The sequence below is a fragment of the Corythoichthys intestinalis genome, chromosome 18 (genome assembly GCF_030265065.1).
Source record: "Corythoichthys intestinalis isolate RoL2023-P3 chromosome 18, ASM3026506v1, whole genome shotgun sequence".
NCBI classification, from domain to species: Eukaryota; Metazoa; Chordata; class Actinopteri; order Syngnathiformes; family Syngnathidae; genus Corythoichthys; species Corythoichthys intestinalis.
This window is the reverse complement of record NC_080412.1, coordinates 38,178,603-38,195,810: the sequence shown is the minus strand read 5'-3', so window position 1 is coordinate 38,195,810 and position 17,208 is coordinate 38,178,603. Positions and strand designations below refer to the sequence as shown.

The following is a 17,208-nucleotide window of genomic DNA, read 5'->3' as shown; positions in this document are numbered from 1 at the left end:
TAAACTGTGTGAACTTGTTCACCAGTGAAACAAGAGTACACTGCAAAAATACACCCCCTCAAAACGAGTTAAATTCCCTTGTTTTCAGTGTAAATCTACTAGGAATAAGTGAAATGATCTGCCAGTGCTTCAAGTAAATTTTACTCAGATTTCTTGAAATAAGTAAAATAGGTAGCTGAAAGTAAGAAAAATCAAACAATGTGATTTTCTGTTTTTTTTCCACATTCTGTTTCTCATGGTTGAGGTTTACCCATGTTGACAATTACAGGCCTCTCTAACATTTTCAAGTGGGAGAACTTGCACAATTAGTGGTTGACTAAATACTTATTTGCCCCACCGTAAAACACAGACCGATGCATCCGTAACTAAAAAGTGTTGCATTTTGTCCAAGAAGCATCACGCAACACAAGTGTGTACAAATTATATCATCAAGTGTATTTTTTTTTTTGTTATCTTTATGCACGTTCTGTACACATATTGAGATCCATTTCACACGAACACTATACAATAGCAATGAGTGAGGGATGGAATATTTTTCCGAGCACAGAGCAGCTCATGTCAAATGGCACTTTTCAATTAAAAAAACAAAAATGTAACAGGGGATCACACAGCTTGAAATAAGTCAATATAGACAGAACCCAACAGAGGAAATGGCTTTATATTATTAGATCCATTGAGTAACAGATTCAGCACATATAAAATGCACAATGCAATGAAACAAAAACATTTGTTTGTCCCATCCTTGTGTTTTCTCAGCTTCATCTGAGCCATGAATAATGCAGGAACACAAGATGTTTGCAGCTATCAGAGGAGAGTGTGTGCTTTTTGTCTCGAGTCAAAGGCAATCTAAAACGGAACGTGTTAAGAGGAGCGGTGACAAGGTACATCGAAATATCAGAGAAATATCAATACAATTCACACATCATCAATTATTCATCTCCTGGAATAAGTCACTGATAGAAAAAGAACAATACATGTTTGGCTGCTTTACAAGGAATATCTATGTTTCCACGATATGTTTACATTTCCTGTGTGCTTTTAGAATCATCCCTTAACAGTTTTTTTTTCTCTTTTAATGGTGGGTACATGATGGACAGTGAGCTGGCTCCATTGTCACTTTTCAAGAAGCAAATTGTTCCTCGGCCCGAAAGTTGGGCCTCAGCGTTTTTGGGTCATCGTCGTGAAGCTGTGAGGGAGGTGGGAGAGCGACGAGCATCTCGGACGCTAAAATCTTCTCTGTAATTTAGCATCCACAATGTGCTAGCCTCTATATATACATACAAGCAATGTTTACAAATATACCTTCACTTGGTGTCGACTGAACTTTTCACATTTACTCCTATTTTGAATGAAACGCTACACCGACCACACAGAAAAAAAATGATTCCCGTCTGCCTTACTGCGGTGTTCAACAGCCAGATTGTGTTGAGTGATATCCCTTTTTAAGCATCCTGTATTTTTCATGAGGATCATCTCTTGCGGACGGAGGCAGGGCAGGCTGCGGGGCATCAAACCCTCATTATGCATTATGGCTGAGAAAATGTATTACAGAAATGAAAGGCGTTCTCTTATTTTTTTTTGCTCGTGTGCCACAAAAACTCAACAACGGTCTGTTCTGCTTTTAAGAAAGTGGCTGTAGAAAGTGAACACAACCGTGCTAGAGTTGCATTTTTTTGTTCAAAATGAAAAAAGACCCCAACCTGTGCGTTTTTCTTACACCAGTGTAGTATGGAACATTGATGAAATACTGTAATTACAGTTCGAGAAAGTATGTATCAAGGGATTTAATTCAATTTATGACCAATGTGGTTCGTTGTAGTTAGGTTTGGTCTTGTTTCTGTTAAAAGTAGGGGTGTAATTAAAGATGCGATCGGGTCCGATCACGTCATTTTCAAAGTATCGGAATCGGCAAAAAAATATCGGACATGCCTTTTTAAATATATTTATATTTTTAAATTTTTCTATTTTTCTATTTGTATTTAACGTTACAGACAAAATGTCTTACACTCATCCAGAGTCTTTAGTTTTGGCTTAAAGAAGGGCTATCAAATTTATCGCGTTAACAGCGGTAACTATTTTTTAAATTAATCACGTAAAATTATTTAACGCAATTAACGCATGCGCTGCACGACCCACTCACGCACTGTCGCGTTCAATCTATAATGGCGCCGTTTTACTTACTAATAGAGCTAAAAGATAATGTAAAAAGAGTAGAGTGAATTTAGGCAGTCTTTGGAGCCTTTTTATAATTGGCTAAAGCCTTAAAATCCCTCTCTCCACAATTAGAAATGTCGTGGGAAGCAATGTGGGGAAGAAAGGTAGTAGTTGATCTTTTTCCTAACACCCTATGTTATTTCCCAACGCAGAGAAGATATATCAATTGGTGCCACTACGCACAGTCATGGTTGCACTTCCCATCATGCATTTGGGCAGAACAGTTAAATGGCTACAGTATCATTTACTGAAAGCTCAACAAATACACTAGATGGCAATATTTAGTCACAATATACAAAGTCACATTCATCCTTTAAGAATTACAAGTCTTTCTATCCGTGGATCCCTCTCACAGAAAGAATGTTAATAATGTAAATGCCATCTTGAGGATTTATCATAATAAATAAATACAGTACTTATGTACTGTATGTTGAATGTTATATTCGTCCGAGTTTTATTCATTTTTTTCTTAATGCATTGCCAAAATGTATATGATCGGGAAAAATTATCGGGAATGATTGGAATTGAATCGGGAGCAAAAAAAAGCAATCGGATCGGGAAATATCGGGATCGGCAGATACTCAAACTAAAACGATCGGGATTGGATCGGGAGCAAAAAAAACATGATCGGAACAACCCTAGGTGTAATGGTACACAAAAATCTCGGTTCGGTTCGTACCTCGGTTTTGAGGTCATTTTCGGTACAGTAAGAAAACAAAATGCGAAATATAAATGTGCTAGTTGTTTATTACACACTTTTGTGCTTTCAACAATAGGAACATTAGCCTATACAAAGCTAGAATTCTGCTTAAAAAGTAGCGGGGAATTTAAAGATAATAACACACACCACAATTTGCCTTTCAGACCCCGCGTATTGGTCAGCTTTCTTTCTGAAAGAAAGAAGAAAAAAGAAGCCCTGTGCTAAAGAGAAAAGCAATTCCAATCACAAAGATTTTCACATGTATTTTACAAATGAAATGCCTCAATGAATCTTTTTCTTATGAACGGTTTTCAAAAGCTTTATTGGTGGATTTTCTCAAGTTAAAGCGCCACACAGAAATTAATAGATTTAATTGTGTAAGCAGGTTCTGTGTATTATTCTTATTATTTAATTACAGCTGTTTTAGCTCATTTCAATTTTATTTAAATGGGCTATTATTTATTTTATTATGTGTTTATATTAGGGCTGTCAAAATTATCGTGTTAACGGGCGGCCGGGCAGATGGGGACCCCTGGACTAGACGACTGCACTGTATTAAGGAGAGAATCACCAGGGCCATGTATTGTGAGATTTAGGGAATAACCTTCTTCCCTTAGAGCAGGGGTCCCCAAACTTTTTCCTGTGAGGGCCACAGAAAAGGTGTGACGATTGCAAGAGTGCCAAAATGTAAAGATCTATTGTTTTTCAGAAAGCCACAATCAAATAACCTTTTCTGGATTCTTCACGGAACAAAAGTAAATAAAATAATAATATAATATAACACTAATAATTAAATAAATAATAACCAAATAACCCTCTCTGGGTTCGTCACAGAAAAAAGCCAGGAAATAAATAATACTATTGGAAAAAAAATAAATAAATAAAATTTGAAATTTTTTATAATTGGTGCTTGTCCACTGTGAGACAAGATAAAAAAATATCCAGAAATCACAGTGTATGATTTTTAAAAATCATTTTATTTGTATTATACTGCTGCAAATAAGTATTTGACTACCTGAGAAAATAAATGTCAATATTTGCCTTTGATTACAATTACAGAGGACAAACGTTTCCTGTAACTTTTCACTAGGTTTTTTTTTTTTTTCCCCAAATTTTTTTTTCAAATTTTATTTTTTGTTAGTTTGGGGACCCCTGCCTTAGAGCATTGACAATTGGTCGTGACTGAGTCTTCCAACATGACAATGGCCCGAAGCAGACAGCCAGCCAACTTTTTGGTATTAATTCCACTCATGGTGTTTGTAGGAAGAATGATGATGAGTACCCTCCCAAGAACACCATCCCTACTGTGAAGCAGGGCATCATGATTTGGAGGGTTTTTTCTGCATGTGGGCCTACACGACTGCACTGTATTAAGGAGAGGATCACCAGGGCCATGTAATGTTAGATTTTGGGGATCCTCAGGGCCATGTAACGTTAGATTTTGGGGAATAACCTCCTTCCCTCAGTTAGAGCATTGAAAATTGGTCGTGACTGGGTCTTCCAACATGACAATGGCCCAAAGCAGACAGCCAGCCAACTTTTTGGTCTTAATTCCACTCATGGTGTCTGTAGGAAGAATGATGATGAGTACCATCCCAAGAACACCATCCCTACTGTGAAGCATGGGGGTGGTAGCATCATGATTTGGAGGTGTTTTTCTGCATGTGGGCCTACACAACTGCACGGTATTAAGGAGAGGATCACCAGGGCCATGTAATGTTAGATTTTGGGGATCCCCAGGGCCATGTAATGTTAGATTTTGGGGAATAACCTCCTTCCCTCAGTTAGAGCATTGAAAATTGGTCGTGACTAGGTCTTCCAACATGACAATGGCCCAAAGCAGACAGCCAGAATAACCAAAGAGTGGCTTGGTAAAAAGCATGTCAAGGTTCTGGAATGGCCCAGCCAGTCTCCAGACCTAATCCCAATTGAAAATCTTTGGAGGAAGCTCAAACTCCGTGTATCTCAGTGACAGCCCAGAAACCTGATTGATCTAGAGAAGACCTGTGAGGAGCTGTGCTGCAAAATCCTTGCTGTAGTGTGTTCAAACCACGTGAAAAGTTACAGGAAACGTTTGACCTCTGTAATAGTAATCAAAGGCTGTACCAAATATGTACCAAATGATTTTCTCAGGTGTTCAAATACTTATTTTCTGCAGTATAATACAAATAAATTGATTAAAAAAACCATACACTGTGATTTCTGGATTTTTTGGGATCGTCTCTCACAGTGGACAAGCACCAACTATGAAAATATCAAGCCTGCCCATCATTTCTAGGTGGGAGAACTTCCAAATTGCAGGGTGTTCAAATACTTTACGTTACTGTAAGCACTGTATAGTGTTTTGGCTTTTCCCCCCACTACAAATTCATTAAGGAAAAATAGAAGCAGGTTGTTTAGGTGTGTGCACCGTGAAATGAAAAGCACGCTGACGCATGTTTTAATACATTTGGGGTTGCTTTTCTTTCGCTGGAACTGGAGGTTTCAACAAGGTTGAGGGCCACGTGTACTGTTCCAGGGTTGACGCTGAAGAGAAATCTAACCTTTTTCAGCATGATAATGACCCCAAGCATAGATCCAAATCAACAAAAGAAGGTCCTCAACAGATGAGGAAAGTGTTTTTGATCCATTGAGACTTGATTTCAATGCTTGAAATAAAGAATGGAAAATTTAAAGGCACATGTAATATTCCAATCCTCGAGCACACTGTTCCAAGGCTCTCGTGAAATATGTTTGTAATCAGTTTTCTCGTGCTGAATGATTTTTTCCAAATGGATTTTTGCAGTACAGTGATCCCTCACTACTTCGCGTCCTCAGTCCATGGTGGATTTTTTTTCAATTTAAAAAAGAAATAAATACAGCATTTTATAGAGACGTCGCGATCCGATAACGTACAGTCTTTCACTCCCCATCCTGCTGCTTTTCTTGGGCAGGCAGTGCACTGGAGTTACTTGTTAAATTTAACGATGATTGACAGGCGGTAAGCTTTGATCTTGCCAGAGAAGCTTGGGAGCGTCACCTTCAAAGGCACCGAATTGTTTAGCTTGTTAAGCACTAACTACACTAGCGGTAGATTGCTGTGGCAACTCATTATGAGTGTAAATGCTCTCAGCAACGTGAATGGATTTGAGTGCACTCACTCAATGAAGCATTGAATAAAGACAAGTATTTTGCTAATTCATTCTTGTTTAAAAATAATTTGGTGGGACAGTAACATGTTTAAAACTTATCATAATTATTACATTTGAAGTGGTTAAAAACCATTTATTAAAATATGCATATGGCGGAAAACAGACAAGACTGAAAAAGCAGTTTCTGCTCTTGCACTCCTCTTTAAAAGAAACTGCTGTATTTTAAGCCAAAACAACTGTTGTCTTTGATAGAACATGTCTATATGCTGCCATCGCAGATTCATGGCGTATTAAGCCCCCGAACTATTTTTAATTTGTCCGTTTTACCCTGAAAACCCCCGTTTACAGACGTCGCACAACCGCTTTTGTTTCAACCCAGCCATAAAAAGAAGATAATTATATTTATTATTCAAAATGTCTGTCATTTTTAGCTTAGAATCATTAATTGATGTCTAATAGTTCATAAAAAAAAAAAAAAAAAAAAAAAAAAAAAACGACTAAAAAATTATTCACTCGCATATTTTAAACTTTTAAACAAATTATGTCACAATGAAAAAAAATGGCGTCTGTAAAAAACGTCAGGGATATTTATCTCATAACTATCGCTTAACTGTATTTTATCTGTTTCTGTCACATTTTTTTCCGAAATCTTAGATGATAAATAATTGATCCAGAGAGAAAAAAAAAAAAAAAACGTTTAAAAAGGTAAATATATGAAAAAGAAAATCTCGACCACTCCTTGATGTCTGCAATTTCTGCATCGTGACCATTGTTATATTACCATGTTTCACCCATAAAGAAGAAATATTTAGCACAGAAAATGATTTTTGATTGTTATTTACATCTGTAGCGCTGCAATGCATGCTAAGAGGCATGTTGGATGACAACAGTGTTGACAACAGATGGCAGCAGAGGTTGACTGTCTCCCCCAAGGGAGCAGTGATGGCCAAATGAAGCTTCTTGAAGCTTTGCAGCCAATTGGTTCAAAGCTTCATGGTGCTTCATTTGGTCTTTTGACAGTCGTATGATGGCGCTGTCAAATAAAGTTTTACCGGTTAATATCTTTTGGTGTAAATATCCCACGATATAGTGAGGACAGCTGCGGCCTGTAGTCCAGTGCAGCTTATCTATGAACAAATGCCATTTTCGTGCCAAATTTGGTGTCAGGTGTGCCTTATGGTAGGAAAATTAGGGTAATAGATTTTTTTGGGGTCATTGGAATTAAACCGCACAGGTTCACAGTTTACATGACAAATACAAGGTTGTGTTGACGTTCTAAAGCCACTCGATCAGTAGGTCAGACGTCGACACTTGAGACAGGTTACAAAGTAAACACTGAGGGAACTCGACCTCGGTTCCTTTCGCTGCATCATATCCGTGCTATGTACAAAGCAACACTGGATATGACTCTTCCTCAGTTGTTAACATAAAAAGAAGCACTTACGAGAAGTGGGTGACGGACGACAGCGTTATGGGAGCTGTGCAACTGTGAGTAAGTTAGTATTAAGTCTGCGTTTGACAGTTGCCTTTAATTACCTGTGAAATGTCTGACGTCCAATCGGAGAAAAAGAAAACCAAATGACGGTGATTGGAAAGTGGAGCACCCTCACATCCTCTCAGTCCCGGCCCGCCTACTCATACGTAATATTCTTTGTCCTTGTTCTTTTTGCCTTTTGTGATTGCCTTGGCCACGGAGGCCGTCGCTGTGCTTTTGTCTTTGACCACCGCTCCGTTGCCTTCCACGGCGAAATTGTTGGCAAAATTGTGGCCCTGGTCTGTCTGGTAGGAGCCCTCGTCCCGGTTGCGGTACTTGTACATGGCATAGAGGAGGATTAGAATGCAGAGAGCAGCAGCAGCCACGATACCAACCACCATCCCCGTGGTGCTACTGGACTCCCTGATCACCTCCACGGCGCCCGGTTGGATCTTTTCGTCGGAGGCGGTGGGGTCGGCTGTGGGCACATGGGGAAAATTGGGGGGGTAAGTTAGTCCTGGAGTGTTTCGGGAGGATGGGGGAGCAGGGGGCAGAAGCACCTGGTCTCGGGTGTTCATTTTGCCTGCGGGGATGTGGAGCTGGTTGGGGTTGGTGGTGGGAACATAAGGGGGTAAGGGGCGGGGTTTCTGGACTCCGCCCTCACCGGCGGGAGGCGGCGGAAGGACTGTCCTGTCAGTGACCAACGGGGAGTTGTTATTATTGTAAAAGTCCTCGTCATCCGATTCCGTCATCTCCCCGGAGCCGAAGGCCGAGACCTCCACGGCGTCACCACAGTCCTCCTGGTCTGGGGGACAGGAAGGATGAGGGGGGACTATCACAGACTCTTTGGTGGTTTCGAAAGGGGACAGGAGGGTAGGGGGAGGAGGGATGACGGGGTAACGGGTGGCGATGGATGGGGGCTCAAGGGAATCCACTGTTATAATAGGCAACACTAATTCACCTCCTAAAAAGGAAACAGAAAAGGTAGGGGGGGGGATCCTAAATTAGAACAGCATTAAAATTCTGCCCGAACACTTGCGCTCATTACCGTAGAGGCGCAATCTGCTCATTAAGTAGAATATCAGTAAAGAATAAATTACCATTAACCACCGTACAAGTGATACTTTCTTAATGATCATTTTACACTGTGAGACTAGCCAACATTAACTGCATGAGGTCATACACAAATGAGAGTCGCCGCTTTGGTCTCGAGTAAAATATGTCTAGGCAAAGTGTGGGTGGATAGCGTATCAATGCTGAAAGAGGCACACGCGAAGACACAAATATACAGGAAGACACCGGAAGCAAACACGGGACCAACAAAAACACTGAACTAGAGATGTCCCGATCGATGGGGTCCGATCACGTCATTTTCAGAGTATAATAAAGAGTATAAAATATCGGCCATGCCTTTTTTAAATATATTTTTTAATTAAATCGTTTTCTAATTGTATTTAACGTTACAGACATAATATGTTACACTCATCCAGAGTCTTTAGTTTAGGCTTAAGGTAGGGTTACCAAAAATATCCCGATAACGGCGGCAATTAATTTATTTAAAAATGTGTCACGTTAAAATATTTAACGCTATTAATATATGCGCTGCCCGACCCTCTCACTCATTGTCGCGCTCAATCTGTAATGACGCCGTTTTACCTATATAGAGAGATAAAAGGCAGCGCTAAATGAGTAGAGTGAGTTTTGGCAGCCTTTGGAGCCTTTCTTCAAATGGCTAAAACCTTGCATTCCCTCTCCCTATGATTAAAAGTATCATGGGAAGCAATGTGGGGAAGGAAGGTGGCAAATGATCTTTGTCTTAACACTTTAAGTTATTTCCCCAAAGCAGAGAAGATATATCCATTGGTAGCACGACGCACAGTCATGGTTTTACTTCCCATCATGGTTCCACTTCCCATCATGCATTGGGGCATGGCTGCAGTATCATTTACTGAAAGCTCAACCAATACACTAGATGGCAATATTTAGTCACAATATACAAAGTCACAAGGCTTTCTATCCGTGGATCCCTCTCACAGAAAGAATGTTAATCATGTAAATGCCATCTTGAGGATTTATTGTCATAATAAACAAATACAGTACTTATGTACTGTATGTTGAATGTATTTTTTCGTCCGAGTTTTATTCTTTTTTTTCTCAATGCATTGCCAAAATGTACAGTACTGTGCAAAAGTTTTAGGCATGACACATGCCTAAAACTTTTGCACAGTACTGTATATATATTTTTTTAATTATTAAATTTATTAGGATCATGGAAGCTTCCACTTGGGGAAAATATATACATACAGTATATCCTGTATATACATAATATAATAAAAATATACAGTACTGTGCAAAAGTTTTAGGCAAGTGTCCTGCCTAAAACTTTTGCACAGTACTGTATACGATCGGGAAAAATTATCGGGAATGATTGGAATTGAATCGGGAGCAAAAAAAAGCAATCGGATCGAGAAATATCGGGATCCGCAGATACTCAAACTAAAACGATCGGGAGCAAAAAAATATGATCGGAACAACCCTACACTGAACAGTTACATTGCCATGCATTTCGTATGCATGTGTAGGCAGCGATACAGGTGGAATCAGTAGAGCTGCCCCCGGTCGCATATTTTTGCCGCCGAGTTCAAATCCGTGTCACCTGATTTTGACAATCTGCCGATTCCGAGTAATGATCCGATATCTTGTAAATTAATTTATGAACTTATTACAAAACACGCATTTTTTGAGCATCTTGATTATCTTGTTTGTCGCCATTAAAAAATATCTACAAAAAAAAAAAAAAAAACACAATCTATTTCAAACTGATTCCGATCTTACAAAAATGTTTTGTACACAATATATTTTTTTTTGTTAGTGTTGCGAAAATCTTTGAAAAAAAAAAACATCAGTTGACAAGACAGCTCCTACAGACATTGCGCCACACCTTCCCATAGGGGGCCGACCCAGTTGAGGTGCTTTTCACTGTGATAAACTGAAACACACGCTGCGTTCAAACGCCGGATTTAGGTGGAAAAAGGACAAAGGTTTTACTGCATATACGCAGGCGTGAGTAGGAGTGGGAACCTCTTGGTACCTCACGATATGATTTGCAATACAAAGTTCATGATAATGATGATCTGACGATATGGCGATACAACGATTATCGATACATTGGTCTGGAAATCATTCTAGGATATTCTACAAACAACTAATGAACAGAAAAACGAGCTTCTGCTGTAAATTGGAATGAGTTTATCACTAGTAGACGTCCAATCCATTTGAAGTGGGAGGGTGTTCATTCGCTGCCATCCCTCCCATCGACTCACAGCCTTGAAAAGTAAGGATTACATTACATCAGAAACTCGTTCGGTACGCCTCCGTTCCGACCGAGCACCCCGTACCGAAACGGTTGAATACAAATACATGTACCGTTACACTCTTAGTGATCATGTTTCACTGCCATTGACAGCGATCGACCAACAATAGATCGTTGCCAGCCTCCCAGTCCAAATAGATTAGATATCTATCACCGTCAATCGCAGCCAACGAGTTTTTATTTAAAAATACATTTTAAAAAAACATATTTTTCACCTGAATCCAATCTTCTAAAAAAATAACGTGATCGGGGACAACGCTAGAAATGATCCATCAATTTATTTGTGCTTAATGTTTTCCAGATCTGAGGATGAATCACAATCAGGTTAAAGTTGCCCAGGTCCTGTTAATTATTGAGGGTGCATCATATGGGAAAATCCTTTAAATTGCTGCACTTGCAGGGCCATAAACTCTTGCGCTATCTGCTATCATTCACTCTTAACAACACTATAAACCAGCAGCTTGCTCTCGAGAGAATTTAGTACAATTCTACACGAAAAGTAATGCAGGTAATTAGGGAAAGACAAGACGTTTAATCAATTTTATGATTCCAGTAGACATAAACGATTACAATACTGTTACAATACTACTTACTGGAGCTTACTCTTTTCCTAAGACTGTACCAGATTTTAAGTTCTATATTTAGAGTGTCATTTTATTCATGGTTCCTGTAAAATAATGCACTGTCACTTATGATCGATGCAGCTGCCTGAACTGTGTGGCCGAATAATGATAGTAAGACGAGACAAGATTTAACTCTTAAAGTAGTTAGCAACACTCAAGGGTGTTTTTGAAGCACTTTCAAAAGTTATCCTGCAAGCATCCCATCGATCAAGACTACTCAGGTTTGCGCTACATGCTCGTGGGTATTTTATTTGAGCGTTTTCTGTTCAAAGAAGTTCTTTTGTGGAAAGAAAAAAGCCCCGTTTTTCAAACAGGACCTCGGGCTTTGAGTGATTCAGAACTGTAGACAAAAGGGGTGGAAAACTCTGAGACACCTCATGATCAGTATTGTCAGTAACGCGTTACTTATTACTGTAATCTGATTACTTTGTTTCAGTAACGAGCAATCTATCGTGTTCGGTTTTCAAACCAGTAATCTGATTAAAGATAGTTTCTTTAGTGTCTGTGTGTTACTATTTTGTTATTGCCTTATAATGTACACTCACCGGCCACTTTATTAGGTACACCATGCTAGTAACGGGTTGGACTCCCTTTTGCCTTTAGAACTGCCTCAATTCTTCGTGGCATAGATTCAAGAAGGTGCTGGAAGCATTCCTCAGCGAGTTTGGTCCATATTGACATGATGGCATCACACAGTTGGTGCAGATTTGTCGCCTGCACATCCATGATGTGAATCTCCCGTTCCACCACATCCCAAAGATGCTCTATTGGATTGAGATCAGGTGATTGTGGAGGCCATTTGAGTACTGTTAACTCATTGTCATGTTCAAGAAACCAGTCCGAGATGATTCCAGCTTTATGACATGGCGCATTATCCTGCTGAAAGTAGCCATCAGAAGTTGGGTACATTGTGGTCATAAAGGGATGGACATGGTCAGCAACAATACTCAGGTAGGCTGTGGCATTCCAACGATGCTCAATTGGTACCAAGGGGCAAAAAGAGTGCCAAGAAAATATTCCCAACACCATTACACCACCCACCACCAGCCTGAAACGTTGATACAAGGCAGGATGGATCCACGCTTTCATGTTGTTGACGTCAAATTCTGACCCTACCATCCGAATGTCGCAGCAGAAATCGAGACTCATCAGACCAGGCAACATTTTTGCAATCTTCTATTGTCCAATTTCGATGAGCTTGTGCAAATTGTAGCCTCAGTTTCTTGTTCTTAGCCGAAAGGAGTGGCACCCGGCGTGGTTTTCTGCTGCTGTAGCCCATCTGCCTCAAAGTTCGACGTACTGTGCGTTCAGAGATGCTCTTCTGCCTACCTTGGTTGTAACGGGTGGTTATTTGAGTCACTGTTGCCTTTCTTTCAGCTCGAACCAGTCTGGCCATTCTCCTCTGACCTCTGGCATCAACAAGGCATTTTACGCCCACAGAACTGCCGCTCACTGGATATTTTTTCTTTTTCGGACCATTCTCTGTAAACCCTAGAGATGGTTGTGCGTGAAAATCCCAGGAGATCAGCATTTTCTGAAATACTCAAAAAACCATGCCACGTTCAAAGTCCCTCAAATCACCTTTCTTCCCCATACTGATGCTCGGTTTGAACTGCTGGAGATTGTCTTAAACCATGTCTACATACCTAAATGCACTGAGTTGCCGCCATATGATTGGCTTATTAGAAATTAAGTGTTAACGAGGAGTTGGACAGGTGTACCTAATAAAGTGGCCGGTGAGTGTATGTAGAATGAAGAATATTGTAGTCATGTACAAAGAGCATTTTGAATAGAAAATATTAGCCACTACGCGTTCGTTTCCAAGGTAACCGCTCATAGTTACTTCCTGCTGCTCGACTCCTAACTAGAACCCGCAGGCGCGAACATATCACCCCGATTTTAGCGTCTCTTCACTGGCTCCCAGTACATTACCGAACACATTTTAAGATATTATTTGTTTTTAAATGTTTGAATAATCTTTCTCTGCCATATCTGTCAGAACTGCTTCAGCCTTACAGTCCAACCAGAACCCTCAGATCAGCTGACCACCTGCTTCTAGTAGTCCCAAAATCAAGGCTGAAGCTTAGGGGTGACCGTGCATTTGCGGTGATGCCGCCCAGGCTGTGGAACTAATTACTATTAGACAGGCCCCTTCACTTATGGATTTTAAATCACGGCTTAAAACATTTTTTCTTCAGCTTTTAAGTGCAATGACTGTTTATGACCTGTCTTTTATTTATTTCATTTTTATGTGTTTTTTTTCTTTGGAAGTTAACTTATTTAGCTGTTTTATGGTATGTAAAGCACTTTGGACTCTTTGGCGGATTTTTTAAATGTGCTATACAAATAAAGTTGATTGATTGATTGACTGTTTTGGTCTCGAGTCACACGCGCTAAGTGTTTTGAGATCCGTGAAGATCGCGGGTGCACATTTGAGCAGAGTGCAGCCACCTGTCGAGATGTGCGAGGGAATGTTTATCTGTGTGTGTCCATGAATGTACGTGAGTATTTTTCCTTCATTTTAGAGGGCTCCAGCGATAGGTTGGAGCTGCTGCATGCGTGGCCGTTTCATAGCTTTGTTGTTAAAACAGCAGTTAGTCATCGGCAAGCGTTGTTTACATTATATTTGTGTTGCAAATTCATGCCGTGAGGTGACGTGTTCGTTTAGCATCTTTGGGATGTGCTGTAAGTCCAACTGAGTGTAAAGTGCTTAGTCGCCGCCACATTTTGTGGTCAACTTGGCCGCGTGTGTGTACGGCATACTTCCGGGTTGTGCGCACGCATTCGCGCCCGCCCCCCACCTTTGTGTTTATTGCACTGTGCAATTCATTTTTGTGTTGTTGATTATTGTGCAGTCAATTTGCATGGTTTTACATATGCACTGATAACCGGACTTGCTGACCTCTGCCCTGAACCCAAAGTTCAGAATATTTGTCAGTAGGCTTAATCTTCGGGTTTAATTAGTCAGTGAATTATATATCAACAAATTCCATGCATTTTGTCAGTTATTTGTTAGTTTCAGGGCTACGTAGTGGCTAAGCTATCGCGAGTCAATGGTAGTTGGAATCAACTCCATTGACTAATTAAATCCACGCTAACTTGAAGATTAAGCCTTTTGTGCAAAATTCTGATCTTCCCCTTTAAATTCAATTATTTAAATTTTGGTTGCAACCTGTTGGTTCCATTTAAAAAAAAAAAAAAGACATAGGCAGAGTTTGACTTGTGTGGGAGGGTAGGCAAAACATGTTGATGACCCCGAAATGCAGTTTCAGCAATAACGTTAACTTACTATAGACGGTGTTTTTTGCATTGAAATAAGACTGAAAAAGTGGGAGTTGTCTTGTATTCGGGGTCTAGACATTATACCCATTCACGACGCTAGATGGTGCCAGATATCAATAAAGCGAATGCTGAACTTGAGGAATAATGTTCTGTCATGACAGATCTCAGCTACTCTTAAGTTTAACCAGTTTGCATGATTTTATTGCAATGTTTTTCCTTATTCAGATTTGTTTCAAGACTACAGTTACAGTTAGACCTCACTTTGATGGTTAATGCAGTTATTGCAATTTTGTTGTTTTATCACAATAGATTGGTTTATTTACATTTCAAAAACAAGCCATTCATGTACGAATGAGATTGCACTTTAGTTTACGTATTTTAATGTTCAGATATTAAGATTTGAATGAGGCAAAATAACATGCTTTTTCTCTCAAATATATTGTTATAATCATTTGTTTCGGATGTAATGTAATTATTTTATGTATAAAAATTTATTTGGTGTTCAAAAAGTATTTTTTTCAAACTTGAGTCTTGAAAAAGAGGGGGTCGTCTTATAATCAGGGCCATCTTATATTCGGGCCAATACGGTGTATGTTTATATGTATTAGGGCTGTCAAAATTATTGCGTTAACGGCCGGTAATTAATTTTAAAAATTAATCACGTTAAAATATTTGACGCATTTAACGCACATGCCCCGCTCAAACAGATTAAAATGACAGCACAGTGTCATGGCCACTTGTTACTTGTGTTTTTTTGGTGTTTTGCCGCCCTCTGCTGGCGCTTGGGTCAAACTGATTTTATGGCTTTCAGCACCATGAGCATTGTGTAATTATTGACAACAATGGCGAGGTACTAGTTTATTTTTTGATTGAAAATTTTACAAAACATTATGAGGGGTTTTAATATAAAATTTCTATTACTTGTACAAAAATTTACCTTTTAAGAAATACAAGTCTTTCTATCCATGGATCGCTTCAACAGAATGTTAATGCCATCTTGTTGATTTGTTGTTATAATAAACAAATACAGTACTTATGTACAGTATGTTGAATGTATATATCCGTCTTGTGTCTTATCTTTCCATTCCAACAATAATTTACAGAAAAAATATGGCATATTTAAGAGATGGTTTGAATTGCGATTAATTATGATTAATTAATTTTTAAGCTGTGATTAACTCGATTAAAAATTCTAATCGTTTGACAGCCCTAATATATATATATATATATATATATATATATATATATGTATATGTATGGAGTGTGTATGTGCATGTACTGTATACAGTGCCTTGCAAAAGTATTCGGCCCCCTTGAACCTTGCAACCTTTCGCCACATTTCAGGCTTCAAACATAAAGATATAAAATTTGATTTTTTTGTCAAGAATCAACAACAAGTGGGACACAGTCGTGAAGTGGAACAAAATTTATTGGATAATTTAAACTTTTTGAACAAATAAAAAACTGAAAAGTGGGGCGTGCAATATTATTCGGCCCCCTTGCGTTAATACTTTGTAGCGCCACCTTTTGCTCCAATTACAGCTGCAAGTCGCTTGGGGTATGTTTCTATCAGTTTTGCACATCGAGAGACTGACATTCTTGCCCATTCTTCCTTGCAAAACAGCTCGAGCTCAGTGAGGTTGGATGGAGAGTGTTTGTGAACAGCAGTCTTCAGCTCGTTCCACAGATTCTCAATTGGATTCAGGTCTGGACTTTGACTTGGCCATTCTAACACCTGGATACGTTTATTTTTTAACCATTCCATTGTAGATTTGGCTTTATGTTTTGGATCATTGTCCTGTTGGAAGATAAATCTCCGTCCCAGTCTCAGGTCTTGTGCAGATACCAACAGGTTTTCTTCCAGAATGTTCCTGTATTTGGCTGCATCCATCTTCCCGTCAATTTTAACCATCTTCCCTGTTCCTGCTGAAGAAAAGCAGGCCCAAACCATGATGCTGCCACCACCATGTTTGACAGTGGGGATTGTGTGTTCAGGGTGATGAGCTGTGTTGCTTTTACGCCAAACATATCGTTTTGCATTGTGGCCAAAAAGTTCAATTTTGGTTTCATCTGACCAGAGCACCTTCCTCCACATGTTTGGTGTGTCTCCCAGGTGGCTTGTGGCAAACTTTAAACGAGACTTTTTATGGATATCTTTGAGAAATGGCTTTCTTCTTGCCACTCTTCCATAAAGGCCAGATTTGTGCAGTGTACGACTGATTGTTGTCCTATGGACAGACTCTCCCACCTCAGCTGTAGATCTCTGCAGTTCATCCAGAGTGATCATGGGCCTCTTGGCTGCATCTCTGATCAGTTTTCTCCTTGTTTGAGAAGAAAGTTTGGAAGGACGGCCGGGTCTTGGTAGATTTGCAGTGGTCTGATGCGCCTTCCATTTCAATATGATGGCTTGC

The 17,208-nt window shown here is 39.6% G+C and overlaps 1 protein-coding gene across 17 annotated transcripts in view; it reads right to left on the bottom strand.

The window, feature by feature from the left end:
* Positions 1-642: 642 nt before the first annotated feature.
* nrxn2a (neurexin 2a) overlaps positions 643-17,208 on the bottom strand; it is a 496,353-nt gene continuing 479,787 nt past the window's right edge. For 13 of the 17 annotated variants that reach the window (XM_057820422.1, XM_057820428.1, XM_057820427.1 and 10 more), the window contains one exon: positions 643-8,483. In XM_057820422.1, coding sequence (XP_057676405.1) covers positions 7,681-8,483 — 803 coding nt within the window. In that variant the 3' untranslated portion in view covers positions 643-7,680. The remainder of the gene's footprint in view (positions 8,484-17,208) is intronic. The other 4 variants (XM_057820438.1, XM_057820437.1, XM_057820439.1 and 1 more) reach the window with 1 other exon arrangement.